General features: G+C 46.1%; 1 protein-coding gene across 1 annotated transcript in view; it reads right to left on the reverse strand.

The window, feature by feature from the left end:
- LOC148144928 (uncharacterized) overlaps positions 1 to 18372 on the reverse strand; it is a 94422-nt gene extending 76050 nt beyond the window's left edge. Inside the window, exon 1 of the mRNA XM_087975447.1 lies at positions 18301 to 18372. Coding sequence (XP_087831573.1) covers positions 18301 to 18372 — 72 coding nt within the window. The remainder of the gene's footprint in view (positions 1 to 18300) is intronic.
- Positions 18373 to 19655: the final 1283 nt, after the last annotated feature.

The raw sequence follows: 19655 nt of genomic DNA on the forward strand, positions 1-19655 counted from the left end.
ATGTTACCCAGTCACTGAAGGGGCAGGACCTGTTGAGAATGGTTAGTAAAGCATGTGATGTACCAAGCCTTGTAAACATGGATATAGTTTGTTATTAAGTCATAGAGTTGTACAGCTCGGAAACAGATCCTTTGGTCCAACCCGTTCATGCCGACCAGGTATCCTAACTCAGTGTCGAGAGTGTAGTGCTGGAAAAGCACAGCAGGTCAGGCAGCATCCGAGCAGCAGGAGAACCAACATTTCGGGCATAAGCCTTTCATCACGAGGGTTGGTGGCAGGGAGGAGTGGAAGGGAGGGGGAAGGACTGGGAAGGGAGTTGGGGATGGGAAGGGAGGTTATTTGAATTGGAGAACTCAATGTTGAGTCCTCTGGGCTGTGGACTGCTCAGGAGGAAGGTGAGGTGGTGTTCCTCCAATTTGCAGCTTGGTGTGTTGTGGCAATGGATGAGGTTAAAGATGGTCATGTCAGAAAGGGAGTGGGAACGGGAATGAAAACGGGTGGTGACTGGGAAGTCCGTACGGCCTCTGCAGACCCGGCTGCAATGCCTGGCGAACCATTCCCCAAGTTTACGCTTGGTCTTCCCAATATAGAGAAGACTACAGTTGGCAAATGCGGTACCACAATGTGAAGTCATAGCTTTTGTTTAAACGGAGATGTATTTGGATTTGGAGGAAGTGAGAACTGCAGATGCTAGAGATCAGAGTCAGAAAGTGTGGTGCAGGAAAAGCACAGCAGGTCAAGCAGCATCCAAGGAGGAGACTCGACATTTCGGGCACAGGCCCTTCATCAGGAATGACGTGTGGGTGTACAAAGTGGCCTCAGCGTCCTCCTACACCAGTCAATGCCAGTCATCAGACAGATGCAGCAAGCAATCAGCAAGAGGAATTGAGTTCAGAATTGGGGATATCTCCCTGCAGTTAGGGGGTCCTTGAATATATTCAAGGCTGAGTTCATCTGATTTTGGAACAACACAGAAGTGGATGTTTATGGGGGAAGGCAAGAAAATTGTTTTAAGACCAGTACAGAACAGTTACAGAGTCAGACAGCATAGAAACAGACCCTCCAGTCCAACTAGTCCATGCGGATTGTGTTCTCAAACTAAACTAGTCCCAGCTGCCTGTGTTTGGCTCATATCCCTCCAAACCTTTCCTATTCACTTACTTAATCATAACATTGTAACTCTACCTGCATCCACCACTTCCTCTGGACATTCATCCCACACATGAACCACTCTGAAAAAACATGGCGCCCCTGAAGACTTTTTAAAATCTTTCTCCACTCACGTTCAAAATTTGCTTTCTCATCTTGAAACCACCACCTGAAGGAAATGACACCTGCCATTGATTTTATAAACCTCGATAAGGTCACCTCTCAACCGTCTATGCTCCAGTGCAAAAGTCCCAGTCTATCCACCTCGATGTAGGTAGATCCATATCCAGTTATGATGTGTTCAATACTGGTGCAGGGTCAAAAGACCAAATGGCCATCTCCTGCTCCCATTCTCTCTCTCTATGTCCTGGACAGCAAGAGACCATAGGACATAGAAGCAGAAATGAGGCCATTCAGCCCATCAGGTCTGCTCATACCATTTAATTGTAGCCAATACGTTTCTCAACCCTATTCTCCCACTTTTAGAAAAGTGAAAACTGAGGGAGTGTGTGGGATGGAGATATTTAGCTTCTAGGGAATAAGAGAGGAAAGAGAGTTCACTATAAATTAGAATTGATTGGATCGGCCGAGCAGTGGCAGATGCAATTTAATTTAGAGAAATGTCAGGCTTGAATTTTGGTCAAGCAATCCAGGCAGGACTGACACAGTCAAGGGGGATGTTGCAGAATAAAGAGACCTTGGAGTGCAGGTTCATAGTTCCTTGAAAGTGGAGTCACAGGTCGATAGGATAGTGAAGGCGGCATTTGGTATGCTTTCCTTTATTGGTCAGAGCATTGAATATAGGCGTTGGGACATCACGTTGTGGCTATACATTATTTTGGAATACTGCGTTCAGTTCTGGTCTCCCGGATATAGGAAAGAACTTGTGAAACTTTGAAAGGGGTTGGAAAGATTTACAAGACTGTTACCGGAGTTGGAGAGGCTGAGTAAGCCAGGGAAATTTTCCCTGAAGCATCGGAGGCCGAGGGGTAAACTTGTCGACGTTTATAAGGGGCATGGATAGGGTGAATACCCAAGGTCTTCTCCCCAGGGCAGGGGAGTCCAAACTCGAGGGCATATGTTAGAGGTGAGAGGGGAAAGATTTAAAAGGGACCTAAGGGACAACGTTTTCATGCAGAGGGTGGTGCATGTATAGAATGAGCTGCCAGGGGAAGTGGTGGAGGCTGGTACAATTACAACATTTAAAAAGCATCTGAGTGCGTACATAAATTGGAAGGGTTGAAAAGGACATGGGCCACATGATGGCAAATGGGAATTGATTGATTTCAGATATCTGGTTGGCATGGACGAGTTGGGTCGAACTGTCTGTTTCCATGGTGGAGGACTCTAGTCACTTTTGGTGAAAGCAGAAGTATGGTGTGAAGACTGGACTTTCAGAGCAGCTTTCATAGATGTTTTGCCCTTACTGGGACCGGAAGAAGTTACAATGAAATCTTTCATTTCTGAGACAGCAAGCAACTAAATTAGTACATCCAGGATTTTGGTGGAAAGTGGGAATTCGTTGCGCTGTGGGGATGAAGCCATACCCTATCCAGTTATTTCTGCTGGTGGATTATACTAGGCCAAAAGATTTGGAGGACGGGATTTAGAACACAGATGAGGAGGAACTACTTTTCCCAGAGAATAGTGAATCTATGGAATTCTCTGCCCAAGGAAGCAGTAGAGGCAGCTTCATTAAAAATATTCAAGACACAGTTGGATGGGTTATTGCATGGTCGGGGAATAAAGGGTAGTTGGGATAATGCAGGGAGGAGAAGCTGAGATGATGTAAAGATCAGCCATGATCTTAACGATGGTGGAACAAGCTGGACGGGCCAAATGGCCTACTCCTGCTTCTCTTACTATGAAACTATAACCCTGCATTTCCCATGGCTAACCCACCTAACCTGCACATCCCTGGACACTCTGGGCAATTTAGCGTGGCCAATCCAAATCAAGGCTGGTGAGTGATGTGGAAAACGATCAGAGAACTAAAGAAAGGGACAAAGAGAGAAAATATATCAGCAATCAAAACTGGATTCTAAGGATCACAAAAACTGAAACTAAAAACGGTGTGTCTGAAAGTGTGCTGCATTGTAACAAAAGTGAATGAATTGACTGCACACATTCAAGAGAATGATTATGATCAGAGACTCCTTACAGAGACCCGCCTTCAGGATGGCAGAAATTAGATCCTGAATATACAGGGTTTGGTCAAATGGGAAGCGAGGTAAAGGTAGAGGATTGGCCCTGCTAATCAAAGCACTGATCACAGGGTAGTCTGGTGTCAGCTCGGATTTCAGGTCCGGATTTCTCTGTCCCCTGTTGATCTCCCTGTTCCCACAGAGTAAGATGTTGGTCTGTTCCCAGCTCTGCTGGATTTCTGCTGAAGCTCTGACCCCTGCTACACCTTCCGGAACAATAAAACATTCAGTCCATTGAGACCCAACCCACAACTGACCAGCCTGTCAACCATCCAGACGTGGAGTGTAGTCACAGCAGGGTTAACAAGCAAATAAAATGAAACAAAATTAGAAATAAATAGGTGCTTGTGTTTAATGTTTGTTCATTGGGAAGTGTATTGGAAAATTAGCATTTATTGTGAAATCTATAAAAGCATAGGGGAACAAGAAGTAAGGGCCTGACTTTGCAGAGGGCAAGAATTGCAGACAGACAGAAAAATGCAAAGTTAAACCGACCTAACAGTAGACTTTCAAGGCCAGTAAACTACTATATCAACAGTCAAGTAATGAGAAAAACAATTCCATATATGGAAAGGAACTCTAATGTTCCAGGCTCCTGGCCTTGAGGTGTTGATAAGGAAAAGTCAATTATATTATAAAGGGAATATGGGAAAGCTATCAGGCTCCCCTTACATGAGGCGTCTGGCCAATGTATCGGGTCTCTTTGCAGAGGTTAAAAATACACATTTTCTTTGCTCTTGCTAATAGTCGAGTCGATTTAATTTGCATGATAGTAAACTTGGGGGCTCGCCCAGGACCCCGCAACTGGGGAAGATTCTGAAGATTCCCAGGAGGTGTAGGCGCCAGCGCCTTGAAGGACTTTCACTTCATCTCGAGCGCTAAATTGGCCCCTTTCGCAAGAGGGTTGGGAATCTGTGGATCATCCTGGCGCCGGGATCTGAATCGAATAGGTTCCGGGTAAGAGTCGTGGCTTAAGTAATCCTACATAGAGACTCGTTCTAAGAGAATAAATAAATCAGGAGGAGGGTCCAGTGAACTCTCGCATGGTATTAGAGTAAAACTCAAGGGAAAGGATTGCTGTCTCTAGAATGTTTAAGAGAGAGCAGGTTTAAGGGTGGTTTTAACCCTGGAACCACCACTGGCTGAGTTGGACTTGCCCGGATGCGCCCAATGAGAGGGAACCTCTGGAGATAAAAGTCATATTAGCAAAAAAAAAAAGATAGAGACAGACAGAGAGAGAGAGAGAGAGAGACACACACACACAGACAGACAGACACAGAAAGAGAGAGAGACAGACAGAGAGACAGAGACATTCCCAGTATGAATGGACATGACCAAAATTGCAATGTGTAAACAACACGAAGGTGAGACAGTGTCCCAGTACCTTCCGCGCCTCACTCTAATCCATAATGCCTGGAGTGGACTGACACCACCCGAGGACATAACGACGGCAGAAATCACACCGTATGAGGCACACCTGAGGAACAGCTTCATCAATGGAATGAAGGACAAAATAGCAAAAAAGGTAAAAGACACATTTATTACCTGGGACACGGGAAAGCTCAATTTGATAGAACAACACGCGATACATGCTGAAAAATTGCTGGCTCAAGAGAAGGATAAGCTCAGCTTGCTATGATGCAAATGGTCGCCCAGCCGTTGGAGGGAGATGCTGTGGGAAAAGGGAGAGGCAGAGGTGGAGGTCGCGGAAGAGGAAGAGGGGCTGGCAGAGGTAGATCTGGCAGGGGCTTTGTTTGCGGAGCAATGGACCACCGGGCGAGGCAGTGCCCACACAGACAGCCTCAGTCAGCCCTGGAGGCTGGACAGCAGGGTGACTGACGGGGGAAGGCTAAGGTGGAAGTGGGCAGCCCACAAGGAACAGGTAAGCCTCTTTCCTTTATGCTTGGCAATGAAGACTCGCTTATGCTAATCTCTTCTACTAACCTTACAGGCACTGAAACATGTCCCACCTCCATAGTGAGTGCTGAGATTCACTATAACATTGATGCGTATAAGTTGATGCCTACCTCTATGTCATACGTGGAACATACACCAGTTACCTTTTTGGTAGGTACAGGGGCAACATATTCAGTCCTTAAAATCAAGCCAGTTCAGAGAGTCAATGCAAATAAAGATGAGTGGAAGTTTCCTGAACTCAATGGGTGCATCAGGAGTTGTGATAAGAGAGGGGTTTACCACACCCCTGTTGTGCAAAACCAGTAATGTGCTATCCTGGATACAGAGTGTAGGACAGTGTAATGTGCTATCCTGGATACAGAGTGCAGGACAGTGTAATGTGCTATCCTGGATACAGAGTGTCTGTCAGTGTAATGTGCTATCCTGGATACAGAGTGTAGGCCAGTGTAATGTGCTATCCTGGATACAGAGTGTAGGCCGGTGTAATGTGCTATCGTAGGTAGGGAGTGTAGGACAGTGTAATGTGCTATCCTGGATACAGAGTGTCGGTCAGTGTAATGTGCTATCCTGGATACAGAGTGTAGGCCAGTGTAATGTGCTATCCTGGATATAGAGTGTAGGCCGGTGTAATGTGCTATCGTAGGTAGGGAGTGTAGGACAGTGTAATGTGCTATCCTGGATACAGAGTGTCGGTCAGTGTAATGTGCTATCCTGGATACAGGGTGTCGGACAGTGTAATGTGCTATCGTAGATAGGGAGTGTAGGACAGTGTAATGTGCTATCCTGGATACAGAGTGTAGGCCAGTGTAATGTGCTATCGTAGATAGGGAGTGTAGGACAGTGTAATGTGCTATCCTGGATACAGAGTGTAGGCCAGTGTAATGTGCTATCGTAGGTAGGGAGTGTAGGACAGTGTAATGTGCTATCCTGGATACAGAGTGTCGGTCAGTGTAATGTGCTATCCTGGATACAGGGTGTCGGACAGTGTAATGTGCTATCGTAGATAGGGAGTGTAGGACAGTGTAATGTGCTATCCTGGATACAGAGTGTAGGCCAGTGTAATGTGCTATCCTGGATACAGAGTGTCGATCAGTGTAATGTGCTATCCTGGATACAGAGTGTAGGCCAGTGTAATGTGCTATCCTGGATACAGAGTGTCGATCAGTGTAATGTGCTATCCTGGATAGAGTGTAGGCCAGTGTAATGTGCTATCCTGGATACAGAGTGTAGGCCAGTGTAATGTGCTATCGTAGATAGGGAGTGTAGGACAGTGTAATGTGCTATCCTGGATACAGAGTGTAGGACAGTGTAATGTGCTATCCTGGATACAGTGTAACGTGCTATCCTAGAGTAAAGGGTGCATTGTTGTTACTCTAATGGTCAAAGTCCCATTGGTCTGTTATTCTGGACCAAAAAACAGATTGTTGTTATGTTGGAAAGTACCCTGGAGTGACTGTCAGTTAATTTGTATTACAGGAATGAAAACTCTCATCACCAGTATGTCAACGTTTAAAGTAGGGAAAGCCGTGGGCCAGTCGGCCCCTCAATTCTGTTGCACCATTCACTAAGATCATGGCTATTCTGATTGTAACCTCAGTTCCGTTTTCCCATCTTCCCTCCCTCTCACTCCTCTGCTAGCGAGGGAAGGGCACAAAGCTCGTCTTGCAAAGCTACAATTTGTGCAACAACTGGTGAAGTTCTTAGGTCACTTAATATCTGAACAAGGGAAGGCCATTGGTCAAGACAGAGTTCAAGCAATCCAGCAAATTCCAAAGCCTCACACGAAGAAACAATTGCTGTCCTTTTTGGGCATGTGCTCCGACTGTAGAATGTTAATCCACATTACACAACCCTTGAGGCATCTCTAAGTGACATAGCCCATGGCAAAGGGTTGCTGAGCCAGAGTCCGTTGCAGTGGACCCCAGAGGCCATGAGTGCCTTTGCTGAATTGAAAAAGACCCTCCAAACTACACAGACACCGGGGATTCCGAATCCAAACAAGCCTTTTGTACAAACGGTAGATGTGAAGCATGGCTGCATGACATCTCTGCGGTTGCAGAATCATGGGGCAAAATTGAGGCCGGTAGCTAATTTTTGACTATCTGGGTATACTGGTACACTAAACTAAACCCCATAGTAACAGGATTGCCTAAATGCCTGCGAGCCGTGGCTGCAGCTGAAAAGGGCGTTGTAGCGTCCAGGGACATAGTCGGCTATAGTGAATAAACCCTACTGGCCCCACATGCAGTATCTTTACTGCTACCCACGAGGTAGTCAAAGCGGGATCACTCCCTTCTCATCTGTCAGCGCAAGTAGCAGAGCTGATCGCCAAATTACATGTCTCAGTCAAGGCAAAGGAAAGGACAGTGAATATTTACACAGACAGCAGATATGCATTTGGGGTTGTACATGATTTTGGAACCCTATGGAAACACAGGGGCTTCTTGACCTCCTCTGGAAAGCCTATCACACACCCTGGCCTGATGTCTGACCTCCTGGAAACGGTCCTATTGCCCAAATCACTCGCTGTGTGTAAGTGTGAAGCCCACACAAAAAATAACGATTCCATTTCTCAAGGCAATGTGAAGACAGACTCAGCAGCAAGGACAGCAGCCCAGCAGCCGCCAAGTGATCAGTTTGACGTGTGTATGACAAAACTTTGTGCCCCAACAACAGACATATGGGAGTTACAGTCACAGGCCACGCCGGAGGAGAAGCGTGAGTGGACAACGGCAGGATGCAGCATGAAGGAAGGGGTGGCCCCAATGGTAAACCCTGTCTGCCGCGATCATTATTCCCATTCTATGCCATTCTATGACACGGTAATGACCATGTGCCAAAAAGGGGGGTGGGGGGGCGGAGATGTACAACAGTATTGCGGCACACTGGTACACTAAGGGATTTACTCACTACTCCTAGAAATACTGTGAATGATGTGTTATTTGTGCCACTATTAGTGTGGGGAAGGGAATACAGATGAGTCAGGCAGCACACCCCCAACCCAAAGACCCTTGGAACTTTTACGGTTGGATTTTATTGAACTAACACACAACTAAGGGAAAAGATATTGCCTGGTAATAGTTGGTATGTTTTCCAAATGGGTGGAAGCATTCCCCACGTCTAAACAGATGACAGTGCCATAGCCAAGGCTTTGCTAACTGAAATAATTCCAAGATGGGGCATCCTGAAAGGCTTAGTAGCAACAATGGGACACCATTTGTCAATAATGCTTTACAGCAGATCAGTGATTACTTGGGAATAAACATGAGACAACACTGTGCCTACCACCCAGCGAGCGATGGGACAGTGGAACGAGAGAATGCTACCCTAAAAAATAAATTGACAAAATGCTGTGAGGAACTCGGGGTGACATGGACAAAGGCACTTCCAATTGTGTTAGTGTATATGAGATCTAGAAGGAGAGGAAGACCCAATCTTAACCCGTTTGAGATTTTGTTTGGTAGGCCGCCCAATACAGGAGTTGGCCCAAGACCTAAAGCAAGACAAATAACAGACACAGTGAGGATGAGATGTTGTGTTCCTGTATAAAACTCTAGACTTCTGTCTCAAATACAGAATCAAGTGAGAGCAGCACTACCCCAACCAGCAGGAGGGAAGCTGCACGATCTAAAACCTGGAGATTGGATAGTGATGAAAGACTTCAGGAGGAAAAGCTGGAAGGCGAAGAGGTGGCTGGGGCCGTTTCAAGTGCTCCTTACAACACAGACAGCTGTTTAGATCACTGAAAGAACCACCTGGATACATGCCAGCCATTGCAAATGTGTAGCTGGACCTGAGGAGACATCGGACAGCACCGGAACCAAATAAGTGCAAGCAGTGAAACTCCGATAACCAGATTGGATTTATATACATGGGGATTGTAAAATTGCTAGATGCCTCATATAAATTTGGGGCTGCCCCAGCTCACACTGTCAGGAAGCGCCCTGGCAGGACTATTCCCAAGGGCAGGGGCGTCTGAGATACAGCCGCAGACGGTAATCATAACCGAGGGTGCTAAGGGGACCTTTAAATGCGACTCATGGCTGTTTAGTAACCAGGATGACTATAAATGGGATGATAAATATTTATGCAGGAATCCTTGTGTCCCAGTGACTGGCACTTACTAGTGGCCACCATGGCTACAGGGACACCTGACACGGGAAATAGGTATTCTATCATCAAGGAAGGAGGTCCCAAGACACGGGTAATAATACCAAGACTCAGAAGAATGATGAGGGTGTCTGGTGGTGTGGAATAGATAGACCCTTCTCCAACATTTATGGAAAGGTGAATATAGTGGTACAGTTCCCCCCCCCCCCAACCCCCAACCCGGCAGAAGGTCCGACAGAAGATAGTAGCACCAGGGCACGGCAACCAAACAAACCAAATCATGGACATAACCCCAAGCAGGGCAAAGGGCATTAATGTCACGCCAGAACCTAGAGGGAGTCAGTTGGGGCTCAGGAGCGAGTCTAACTCGGTAGTGAAATTGGCCCCCCATGAGATAAATGGTGTAAATGCGACGCCAGTAGGTTGGGAGGTGCGAAGGGCCATCGCTAGATGTGAAGGGAACAGAGCTTGTGCCTTGGCCCAAATACAACACCGGAGATTAGAGGTTGGCTACCCTTGTTGGATATGTTTGCACATAGCCCAATGGTGGACTGCCGAACCAATCATAGAGCCCGGCAAGAAATGCTAGCTGCCTGCTTCTGCGGGCAGCGACTACCTTGACCCTGATAGGGGGAGCAATAAGGGCAAAACACGCGCCAGCACCCGAACGCAAGGCTAACTGCAGTCCCAAGGCTGACACGCTCCCAACCACATCCTTCCATATAGTGGAAGGCAGGGGAGAAACATGCATTTGCACAAATCAGGGGAGACTCCATTTGGGGATCTCCCAATGTATGACGACATTGTACTTGAACAATGATTATTGCTCAGCAACCTACGCAAATGGTACGATCAACATTACTTGTTCCTTTAATCAGTAATCAGACCATGATGGCAGGTATAATATGGGCCTGTGGAGAGAGAGGGTACCACCACCTCCCTCCGGGATGGAAAGGGTGCTGCTACCCCATGGTACAGTGTTCGTCCCAAAAGCTAGTAATGGGCAAACCCGAAGGGACATGCCACTGCATTGGAAGGGGAACACACTCGCAGACCCCTGGACTACACCAGGAGCGAACATTGGATGGTCTATTCTCTTGGGAGCTGGGACAACATTGGCAATAAACAAGATTAATGGCGTGGCATATAGTATATTACTGTTAGCAAATGAGACGGAGGAAGGTCTAGCACTCACCATTACGGAATTAACAGCAGTAAGGGAAGCAGCGATACAAAATCGATTAGTACTAATCATACTGATGGCAGAGAGAGGGGGCGTCTGCAAATTGTTATGTACCTCCTGCTGTTTTAATATTCCCGATGAGTCCCAGAATATCACTAGTGTGATAAATCATATGAAGGCGACAGTAAGACCGCCTCCCCCAGCATATGACTCTTGGTTCCAACGGCTTACCGCCCTTTGGGGAGCTTGGGGGTATTGGATCCTACACGCTCTACTAGTTGTAGGGCTGGTCATACTGATAGTGCTTTGTATAAGGACCCTGCTTGTGTACCTGCCTATGGCGTTTGCTTATGAGTGCAGCAGGATACCAAGTGGTAAAACGACCAGAGGTTCCACCGCAGGAAGACCTGATTGCGTGGATCCCACCATACAGTAACGCTGAAGTGTGTGACGTGTGAAAATGAGCTATGTACAGGGCAGCAGGTCAGGCAGCATCCAAGGAGCAGGAGAATCGACGTTTCGGGCATGAGCCCTTCTCCAGCATCTGCAGTCCTCACTTTCTCCTATGTACAGGGCACACCAGAGCAAGTGGCGATAACACCAGAAAGCTGTGTTACAGGTAGGTGATGTTGGAGGAAAGGCCTGGTGCTCCCTAAGCAGCCTGATGTATAGCTATCTGGCTCGGTATATTTTCATGTCATTGTTGTCATGAAATGGAAAATTAACATCCATTGTGAAATCTATAAAGGCATAGGGGAACAAAGAAGTAAGGATCTGACTGGAACTAAGGGTATTGCAAACAAACAAAAATGTAAAGGCAAACCGACCTAACAGCAGACTTACAAGGCCAGTTAAACTACCATATCAGCAGCCAAGAAAATGAGAAAATCAACTCCATATATGGAAAGGAACTTGAATGTTCCAGGCCTCTAGCCATGCAGGAGCTGATAAGGAAAAGCGAATTATAGTATAAAGGGGGTACGTGAAAGCTATCAGTGCCCCTTACATGAGGCGTCTTGCCAATGTATTGGGTCCTTTTGCAAAGGTCTGAAATAAACATTTGAATCAAGTTGATTTAATTCCCATGACAGTTGTTACTATGTCATCATGCTCATGTCTGACTATAAACAATGTATATAAGCTCTATACAAACTCTGGTAAAGTCGGCGGATTATTTTGGTGGTCTAGGAGTACTCAGCCTTCTGGGCTGATCAGAGTCTACCGACCCGGCCATACCAAAGAATAAACAATTGCTTGCGTGATTAACAAAGCGTCATTTCCAGGTGCATTTATTGACCAATCCCAGAAACCCAAACCCAGACAGCAGTCCAGATCATCAGAACAACCAGACAGGAAATGGTTAATGTCCCCAGGATGTGGGGAGCAAAATGAGACATCAAGGCATTAACACCAACACCAGAGAGAAACTGAATAAACAGACATGGCAAATGTTAGAGAGTTACAGCAGAGAACAGTCCCTTCCGTCCAACTCATCTATGCCGACCAGATATCCTAAATCTATCTCGTCCCATTTGCCAGCGTTTGGCCCTTGTCCCTCTAATCCCTTCCCATTCATATACCCATCCAGATACCTTTTAAATGCTGTAATTGTACCAGCCACCACCACTTCCTCTGGCAGCTCATTCCTTACACGCACTACCCTCTGAATATAGGAGTTGCCCCTTAGGTTCCTTTTAAATTTCACCCTCACCCTGAAGCTATGACCCATCCAGGGAAAAGACCTTGTCTATTTACCCTATCCATGCCCCTCCCGATTTTATAAAAGTTTGTAGGGTCACCCTCAGCCTCTGGCGCTCGAGAGAAAACAGCCCCAGCCTGTTCAGCTCAAACCCTGACAACATCCCTGTCAATCTTTTCAGAACCCTTTCAAGTTTCACAACATCCTTCCTCTAGCAGAGAGGCCAGAACTGCACACAACATTCCAAAAGTGGCCTAACCAATGTCTGGTGCAGCTACAACATAAATTCAACTCCTATAATCAGAGGATTGGGAAAGTTTTCAAAACCCACAAAAGAAAACTGGGAAAGAACGGAGGGGCAAACCGAATTTTTGCGGGTCAGCTTGGCCATCAGGGCGGGGGATGGGAATGAGGGAAGGAAGCTGAATGTGCTGGAGCCAAGGCGCAGGAAGAAGAGGATGCAAAACCGGCGTGAGGCTGCAATGAGGAATATTGCATGTGATGTAATTGCACCTGTTGCAGTTACTGGTGGGAATCGGGTGCATTTTAAAAATAAAAACAGAAAAGCCATCTGCCCTCCGCCTTCCCAACGTCGATCCTGAGTTTGCGGAGGCTGCTCCCTCCCTGGATGAACTCCAGTTGCTACAAGTGACCAATTTCCCCTCCTGCCATCTCTGTCTCCCTCCCAGGATGAAGAGCTGCCCAGAGGGAGGGGGATTCATTATGAAACTGACAGGGCGACTTCCGCGTTGTGACGTCAAAAATGGAACGAGGGGCGTGGCGAAAAGCGGAGCAAAATGACGGTGAAGGCAGCGGGACGAGACCAAGAGCGACCCACGCACTGCGCATGCGGTGCCCGGCAGCACAAAGGGGAGGGGAATACCCCATAAGACATAGGAGCCGAAGTAAGGCCATTCGGCCCATCGAGTCCACTCCGCCATTTAATCATGGCTAATGGGCATTTCAACTCCACTTACCCGCATTCTCCCCGTAGCCCTTAATTCCTTGTGACATCAAGAATTTATCAATTTCTGTCTTGAAGACATATAGCGTCCCAGCCTCCACTGCACTCTGCGGCAATGAATTCCACAGGCCCACCACTCTCTGGCTGAAGAAATGTCTCCGCATTTCTGTTCTGAATTTACCCCCTCTAATTCTAAGGCTGTGTCCACGGATCCTCGTCTCCTCGCCTAACGGAAACAATTTCTTAGCGTCCACCCTTTCCAAGCCATGTATTATCTCCCCTTAATCTTCTAAACTTCTATGAATACAATCCCAGGATCCTCAGCCGTTCCTCATATGTTAGACCTGCCATTCCAGGGATCATCCGTGTGAATCTCGGCTGGACACGCTCCAGTGCCAGTATGTCCTTCCTGAGGTGTGGGGACCAAAACTGGACACAGTACTCCAAATGGGGCCTAACCAGAGCTTTATAAAGGCTCAGTAGCACATCGCTGCTTTTATATTCCAACCCTCTTGAGATAAAGAAACTTCAAAGAATCCTCACAGTGTGGGAAGCAGGCCACTCTGTCCGACGTGTCCACACCGACCCTCCCAAGGGTAACGCATCCACATCCATTCCCCTACCCCCACTGCTCTACATTTAACCCTGAGTAACGCACCTTAGCTGCATATCGCTGGACATTATGCATGATTTAGCATAACCAACCCACCCTAATCTGCACATCCCTGGGCACTATGGGTAATTTAGCATGGCCAATCCACTTTAATTTGGACAAGGTTTAAATCTGAACTCCAGGTTGTAGTCCAACAGGCTTCTTTGGAAGCAGTAACGTTTGGAGTGCTGCTTCTTCATCAGGTGGTTGTGGAGAATAAGATCATAAAACACAGAATTTATAGCAAAACATTAAGGCATCCTGCCACTGAAATGGTATATTGAACAAACCTGGATTGTTAAGTCTTTCACCTTTTAGAATGGGTTGCAGGTATCATTCCAATGTAAACCCCAGAACTTCTTGTTGTCACCTTCTCGAGATAACAAGGTTTTATAGCAAAAGGTGACATCTCAGCTCAGACAATGCATTAAAGGTGTGAGGTCAGAATCTGCCTGTATCCCAATCTTGAGTCAGACTAGTTCTATTTCCAAAGTGGAATTTACAAACTATTATATGTATTGGACTGCCTGCAGATTGTGCATTTTTTAAACAAAATGGAATGTATCTGCAAATATACCTCCCCACACACGCACAGGTTTGTTGGGTGAATTTGTACTTGCAGAATTACATCTTTACTCAAAACTGCATGAATCCATGTAAGATTCTGTAAATCAGTTTAACCATTGTGGCACAGACAGTATCACACAGGGGAGCTCACACCTTCAATACATTATCTGGGCTGACACGACACCAATTGCTAAAGTTCACATGAGAATTTAACTTTTAAAAAGCATTGTGATTTACATATGAAAGAACTGAAACCAACATGGTCATTCTAACAGATGAGAGACTTAACAAATCCAGGTCTTATTCAATATATAATTTCAGTTACATCACACTGTAAACTGTTGCTATAAACTCTGTGTCTTACAATCTTATACTCCATAAACACCTGATGAAGGAGCTGAACTCCGAAAGCTAGTGCTTCCAATTAAACCTGTTGGACTATAACATGGTGTGTGTGATTTTTAACTCTGCAAATATAATTCTGCAAATACACATTTACTCCCGTGGACTTATGTGTGCGCGAAAGTGCATGAGAGAGAGAAAAGTCTACATCAGTGTTGGATGCCTTTATGTCTATTTGATAACAGGTGCTTTATTTCTATTGATGTAAATATTGTAGTAAATCTTAGCTGGGTACTAATAGTCAGATGTAAGAGAGAGAGAATTCTTCAAGTAGAGCATGATAAGAATCCTGGGAGACCCCTATTTCTTGTTTACTTCCTAATGAACAAACATTACGCTCGATCGTCTATTTATTTCTAATTTTGTTGCATTTTCATTGTTTTATTCCTTGTGGTGATGTGGGAGAATTGTGAGATTTGGGTCAGCCATTTTGTCACATATTAAAGCCTGGAAACCATTTTGAATCTCATCTTAGTGCTTGCTTGCTAAAAGTTATATGTTTCCTAGGCTAAGATTGTGTTTCCCAGGCTCAGCAGAGACGGTTGGCCTTGCAGCTGTACTGCTCCCTGATAAACAAATTCTTTCTTTGCATGGGATTTTATTTCCATCCCCCACAGTTGGCGAGTTAGGCAGGAGATACCCTGGTCCTGCCAGGTCACTGGCTGATACCCTTTGAGAGATGAAATATAGAGGGTGGTTGCTGCTTTTGTTGTGTCCAAATAAAAAGGAAAGCTGGCCATGGACAAAAATGGTGACACAATTCTCGCTACTCAGCCACAAGATACTAGTGAGAGTGTCCTGACGTAATGCTGCTGAGAGCAGCTTATGCTTTAAAAAATTAGTAATGAAGAATTTGCTTGCCCCAGGGTTATGGCTGGTGAAACCCTCTTTGATAAGACCTGGACCCACACGGAGGTCTGCGGCAGGCTTCAAAATGCCACCGATCCATTCAAATGCCCAACATTAGTTTTAATTGGCTAGTAAAATTCTGCAATAAGTATAATTGCCTGCTTCAGGACGTCCAGACTTGAATAAATTTGGCATAGAGGGTGCAGTGGGCAACTATTAAAGACTCTGTTGTATTTCCCCTGGGTTGTGGACTAATGCAGAGACACTAACAACTTGCCTTGAAAACAGTGTACAATTTGCAAATGGAACAGCTGACAGGTATTTAGAGTTTGCACACTTGGTTAGGCAGCTATGTGTCACAGCCAGGATTTATGAGGCTCAACTCCCGAACTTGGACTGTTCTGGAATGAGAGTGTCTCATTACCCTTGGAAGGAAGAAATAAACAAAAACTGACAAACTGAAATTCGAAGAAAGTTGAAAAATATTGCAGAGAGAGATGTGTAGGCAGAGAGAGACGCGCAGGCAGGCAGAGAGAGAGACGCGCAGGCAAGCAGAGAGAGAGAGGGGCGCAGGCAGGAAGAGAGAGAGGGGCGCAGGCAGGAAGAGAGAGAGAGAGACAGAGACAGAGAGACGCAGACAAGCACAAAAAGAGAGAGGCGCATCGGCAGGCATAGAGAGAGACAGACAGGGAGAGACTGACTCAGTGCCGACACCGAGGAGAAAGTGAGGACTGCAGATGCTGGAGACCAGAGTTGAAAAATGTGGTGCTGGAAAAACACAGCAGGCCAGGCAGCATCCCAGGAGCAGGAGAATCGACGTTTCGGGCCTGAAGAAGGGCTTATGCCCAAAACGTCAATTCTCCTGCTCCTTGGATGCTGCCTGGCCTGCTGTGATTTTCCAGCACCACATTTTTCAACTCCGTGCCGACACCCTCCAGGTTGCATAAAGGTTAACACTTTGTAATCTGGTTTGAATGCACATTTGCCTGGGTACGGTGCTGAAATCACAGGGGGCGCCCCTGAAGAAGAGCACAAACTATGGTCTCAAATAGAGTACTCCCTCCACACCCAAACCAAAATGTGGGTGACCCCTGATGGACTGGTTTGTGTTCCTTCTTTGCTGCTGCCTATTCCATTTGATTATACGCAATATTGTACACACTTGGGCAAGGAGGGAATGGTTAATACTCTGTTACAAACTTGGTGGCACCCAGATTTTCAGAAAGCAGCGAGGAAAAGAGCTGAAGAGTGTTTAATTTGTAAATAAACAATATGCATGCTGTAAGAGGGCTGCCCTGAATTTGTTAACCACTTCCTTGCCTAGTGGGCCTTTTTACCTGTCTACAACTTGCTCTTATAGAATTACGTTCCGTATGTTGTTATGAATATTGTCTAATAAGAGTAGATGTATTTAGTAGATGAATCAAAACCATCCCAATGATTGAAACAGCTGCCACTCTAGTGTTGGACAAATGCGAAATATTTGCATCAGTTAACCAAAACTCTTCAAAGTTTGCATTCACAGGTACGCCAAGCCTCAGCATTAGTACCGGGCATATTGGAGCCGAGATGGAAAGGCCCATTCCCAGTCCTGCTGGTCACCCATTCAGCAGTCAAGGTCAAGGGAGGCCGCATGGACACACACAACAAGATGCAAAAGAGCGCCACCTCCTGGAGGAACACAGAAGACCCCCGTCAGAGACAGATCTTCAGCCTTCATCCGTGAATGGCTCAGCCTGATCACTCTGCCTTTCACTGCACTCTTTCTTACCTTTCTTTCATGAACTTTGTTTGATTGGACCTGATAACCTCTAGTAAACGGGAATTACAGTTTAATATTTTTCTTTCTACACAGAAGGTCAACCACTCTAGCTGCTGGGTATGTGCCGATATCCCCATTCATCCCAAACTCGCACCAAGCGAGCCCTTAGAGAATTTGACAGACTTGCAGCTTTCTTTTCCCCAGCCTTTGGAACTGCTCGACTGAAAATCAACGTCACCCCGCAGACAATCCTGTGGACGGCTCAGTTCACTGTTATGGCCCTCCTCTCCAGCGATCTCTCAGATGCCGAGATTTCCCCCTTCCTGATGATGATTCCCAACCCCTGGAGCCTTCTGCCCCTGTCCTTACTGAACCAGAGGACTATCTGTCTGATCTCCAACCACCACCCCCTGACAATCCCCCTGGCTCTGGGTATAATTCCCTTTTTGTTGACACCTCCAATCTCTTCTTTTTAATAATTAAAAGAGGGATTGTGGGAGAATTTGACCAAAATTGACACAAAACTGCGTGGAAGTCATTTTGTCACAAAGCAATGTTTGCAGTAAAATGTAGCCTGTTAACATAATGCTGTCTGAGCCCTGGCTAAGGAATTCTGTTTTGATAGCCTGACCTTGCAGCTGCAGACTGTCTCTGCTCCTCAGGCCATTAGACTGTGCTGCTTCATAGAATGATGGATTGGTTCTCTCTGTTCCTTATCGGTAATTCGAGCCGAGCTAAACCTGCAGTAGAAGATAACATTCAGTTTTGCAGACATTAAGAAATGTGAACCTTACAATTGCCCCTCCGTTGCATAATTAATGGACAGTAGGCTTGTGTTTTACCATAAAACTTGTAACATTCTGTATTTCATTGTTCAACACAAAGTCAACGTATTCCAAATAGGTCTTCCCCATGGCAATGAATACAGCTAGTTAATTGCTCAAAGTCTCCTCTCCTGACTACTTTGCTTTAAATGATTTGGCACACGAGTTACTTTGCCCCAACAGTACTAACAGTTACATCTAAGGGAGACAGAATTCCTCATGTAGGGGACATCAGAATCCTGGGAGACCCCTATTTCTGGTTTACTTCCTAATGAACAAACATTAAGCATTTATTTTATTCTAATTTTGTTTCATTTTTCTTCTTTGATTCCCTGCTATGGCTACACTATGTGTCTGGATGGTTGACAGGCTGGGAGATTGTGGGTAGGCTTTCGATTGACTGAAAAGACATTTGGATAAGTACATGAACAGGCAAGGTTGAGAGGGACATGGGCCAAGCACTGGCAGGCAGGACTTGTTAGGTTCGTGAATATAGTCAGCATGGACCAGTTGGACTGAAGGGTCTGTTTCTGTGCTGTATGATTCTGAAAGTGTTCTATACTGGTTTTAAAAAATCATGCCTTCCCCCATAAACTTCCACTTCTTTGTTGTTCAAAGATCAGATGAACTCAGCCTTGAATATATTCAATGAGCCCCTAACTACAGGAAGACATTTCTGAACCCATTTTCTCATTCCTGATGAAGGGCCCGTGTCTGAAGCATCGACTCTCCTGCTCCTTGGATGCTACTTGACCTACTGAGAGTTTCCAGGGCCACACTTTTTGACGCTGATCTCCATTATCTGCAATTCTCACTTTCTCCACATCCCAATGTATCACTATTTAAACAATACACCTCCTTTCTGCTTTTTTTTTTTCCACAGCAAAGGCTATAACTTCACATTGTGGTAGCGCATTTGCCACATGTTGCCAATTGTGGTCTTGTCTACATTGGGTAGACCGAGCATAAACTTGGGGAACAGCTCGCCGAGCATTGCAGCTAGGTCCACAGAGGCTGACCGAACCTCCCAGTCACCACCTATTTTAATTCCCCTTCCCACTCCCTTTCTGACGTGACCATCTTTGCCACCTCCATTGCCACAATGAACCAAACCACAAGTTAGAGGAACACCACCTCACCTTCCGCCTGGACAGCTTACAACCCAGAGGACTCAATATTGAGTTATCCAGTTTCAAATAACCTCCCTTCTCAGCACCAACCCTTCATTTCCACTGCTCCCTGCCACCAACCAGATTCCTTCTTCCTACTGACCAACCAGATCATATCCTCAGCCTGTCTTCACCTATCCCCCTTCACCCCCCTGCCCTTTGCACCCCCTTTATCTGCTTCTCCCCCTACACCCGTCCCCAGTC

Source organism: Chiloscyllium plagiosum, unplaced genomic scaffold (assembly GCF_037043375.1).
Source record: "Chiloscyllium plagiosum isolate Xiang-an unplaced genomic scaffold, Cpla_swu_hap1 HiC_scaffold_27, whole genome shotgun sequence".
Taxonomy (NCBI): Eukaryota; Metazoa; Chordata; class Chondrichthyes; order Orectolobiformes; family Hemiscylliidae; genus Chiloscyllium; species Chiloscyllium plagiosum.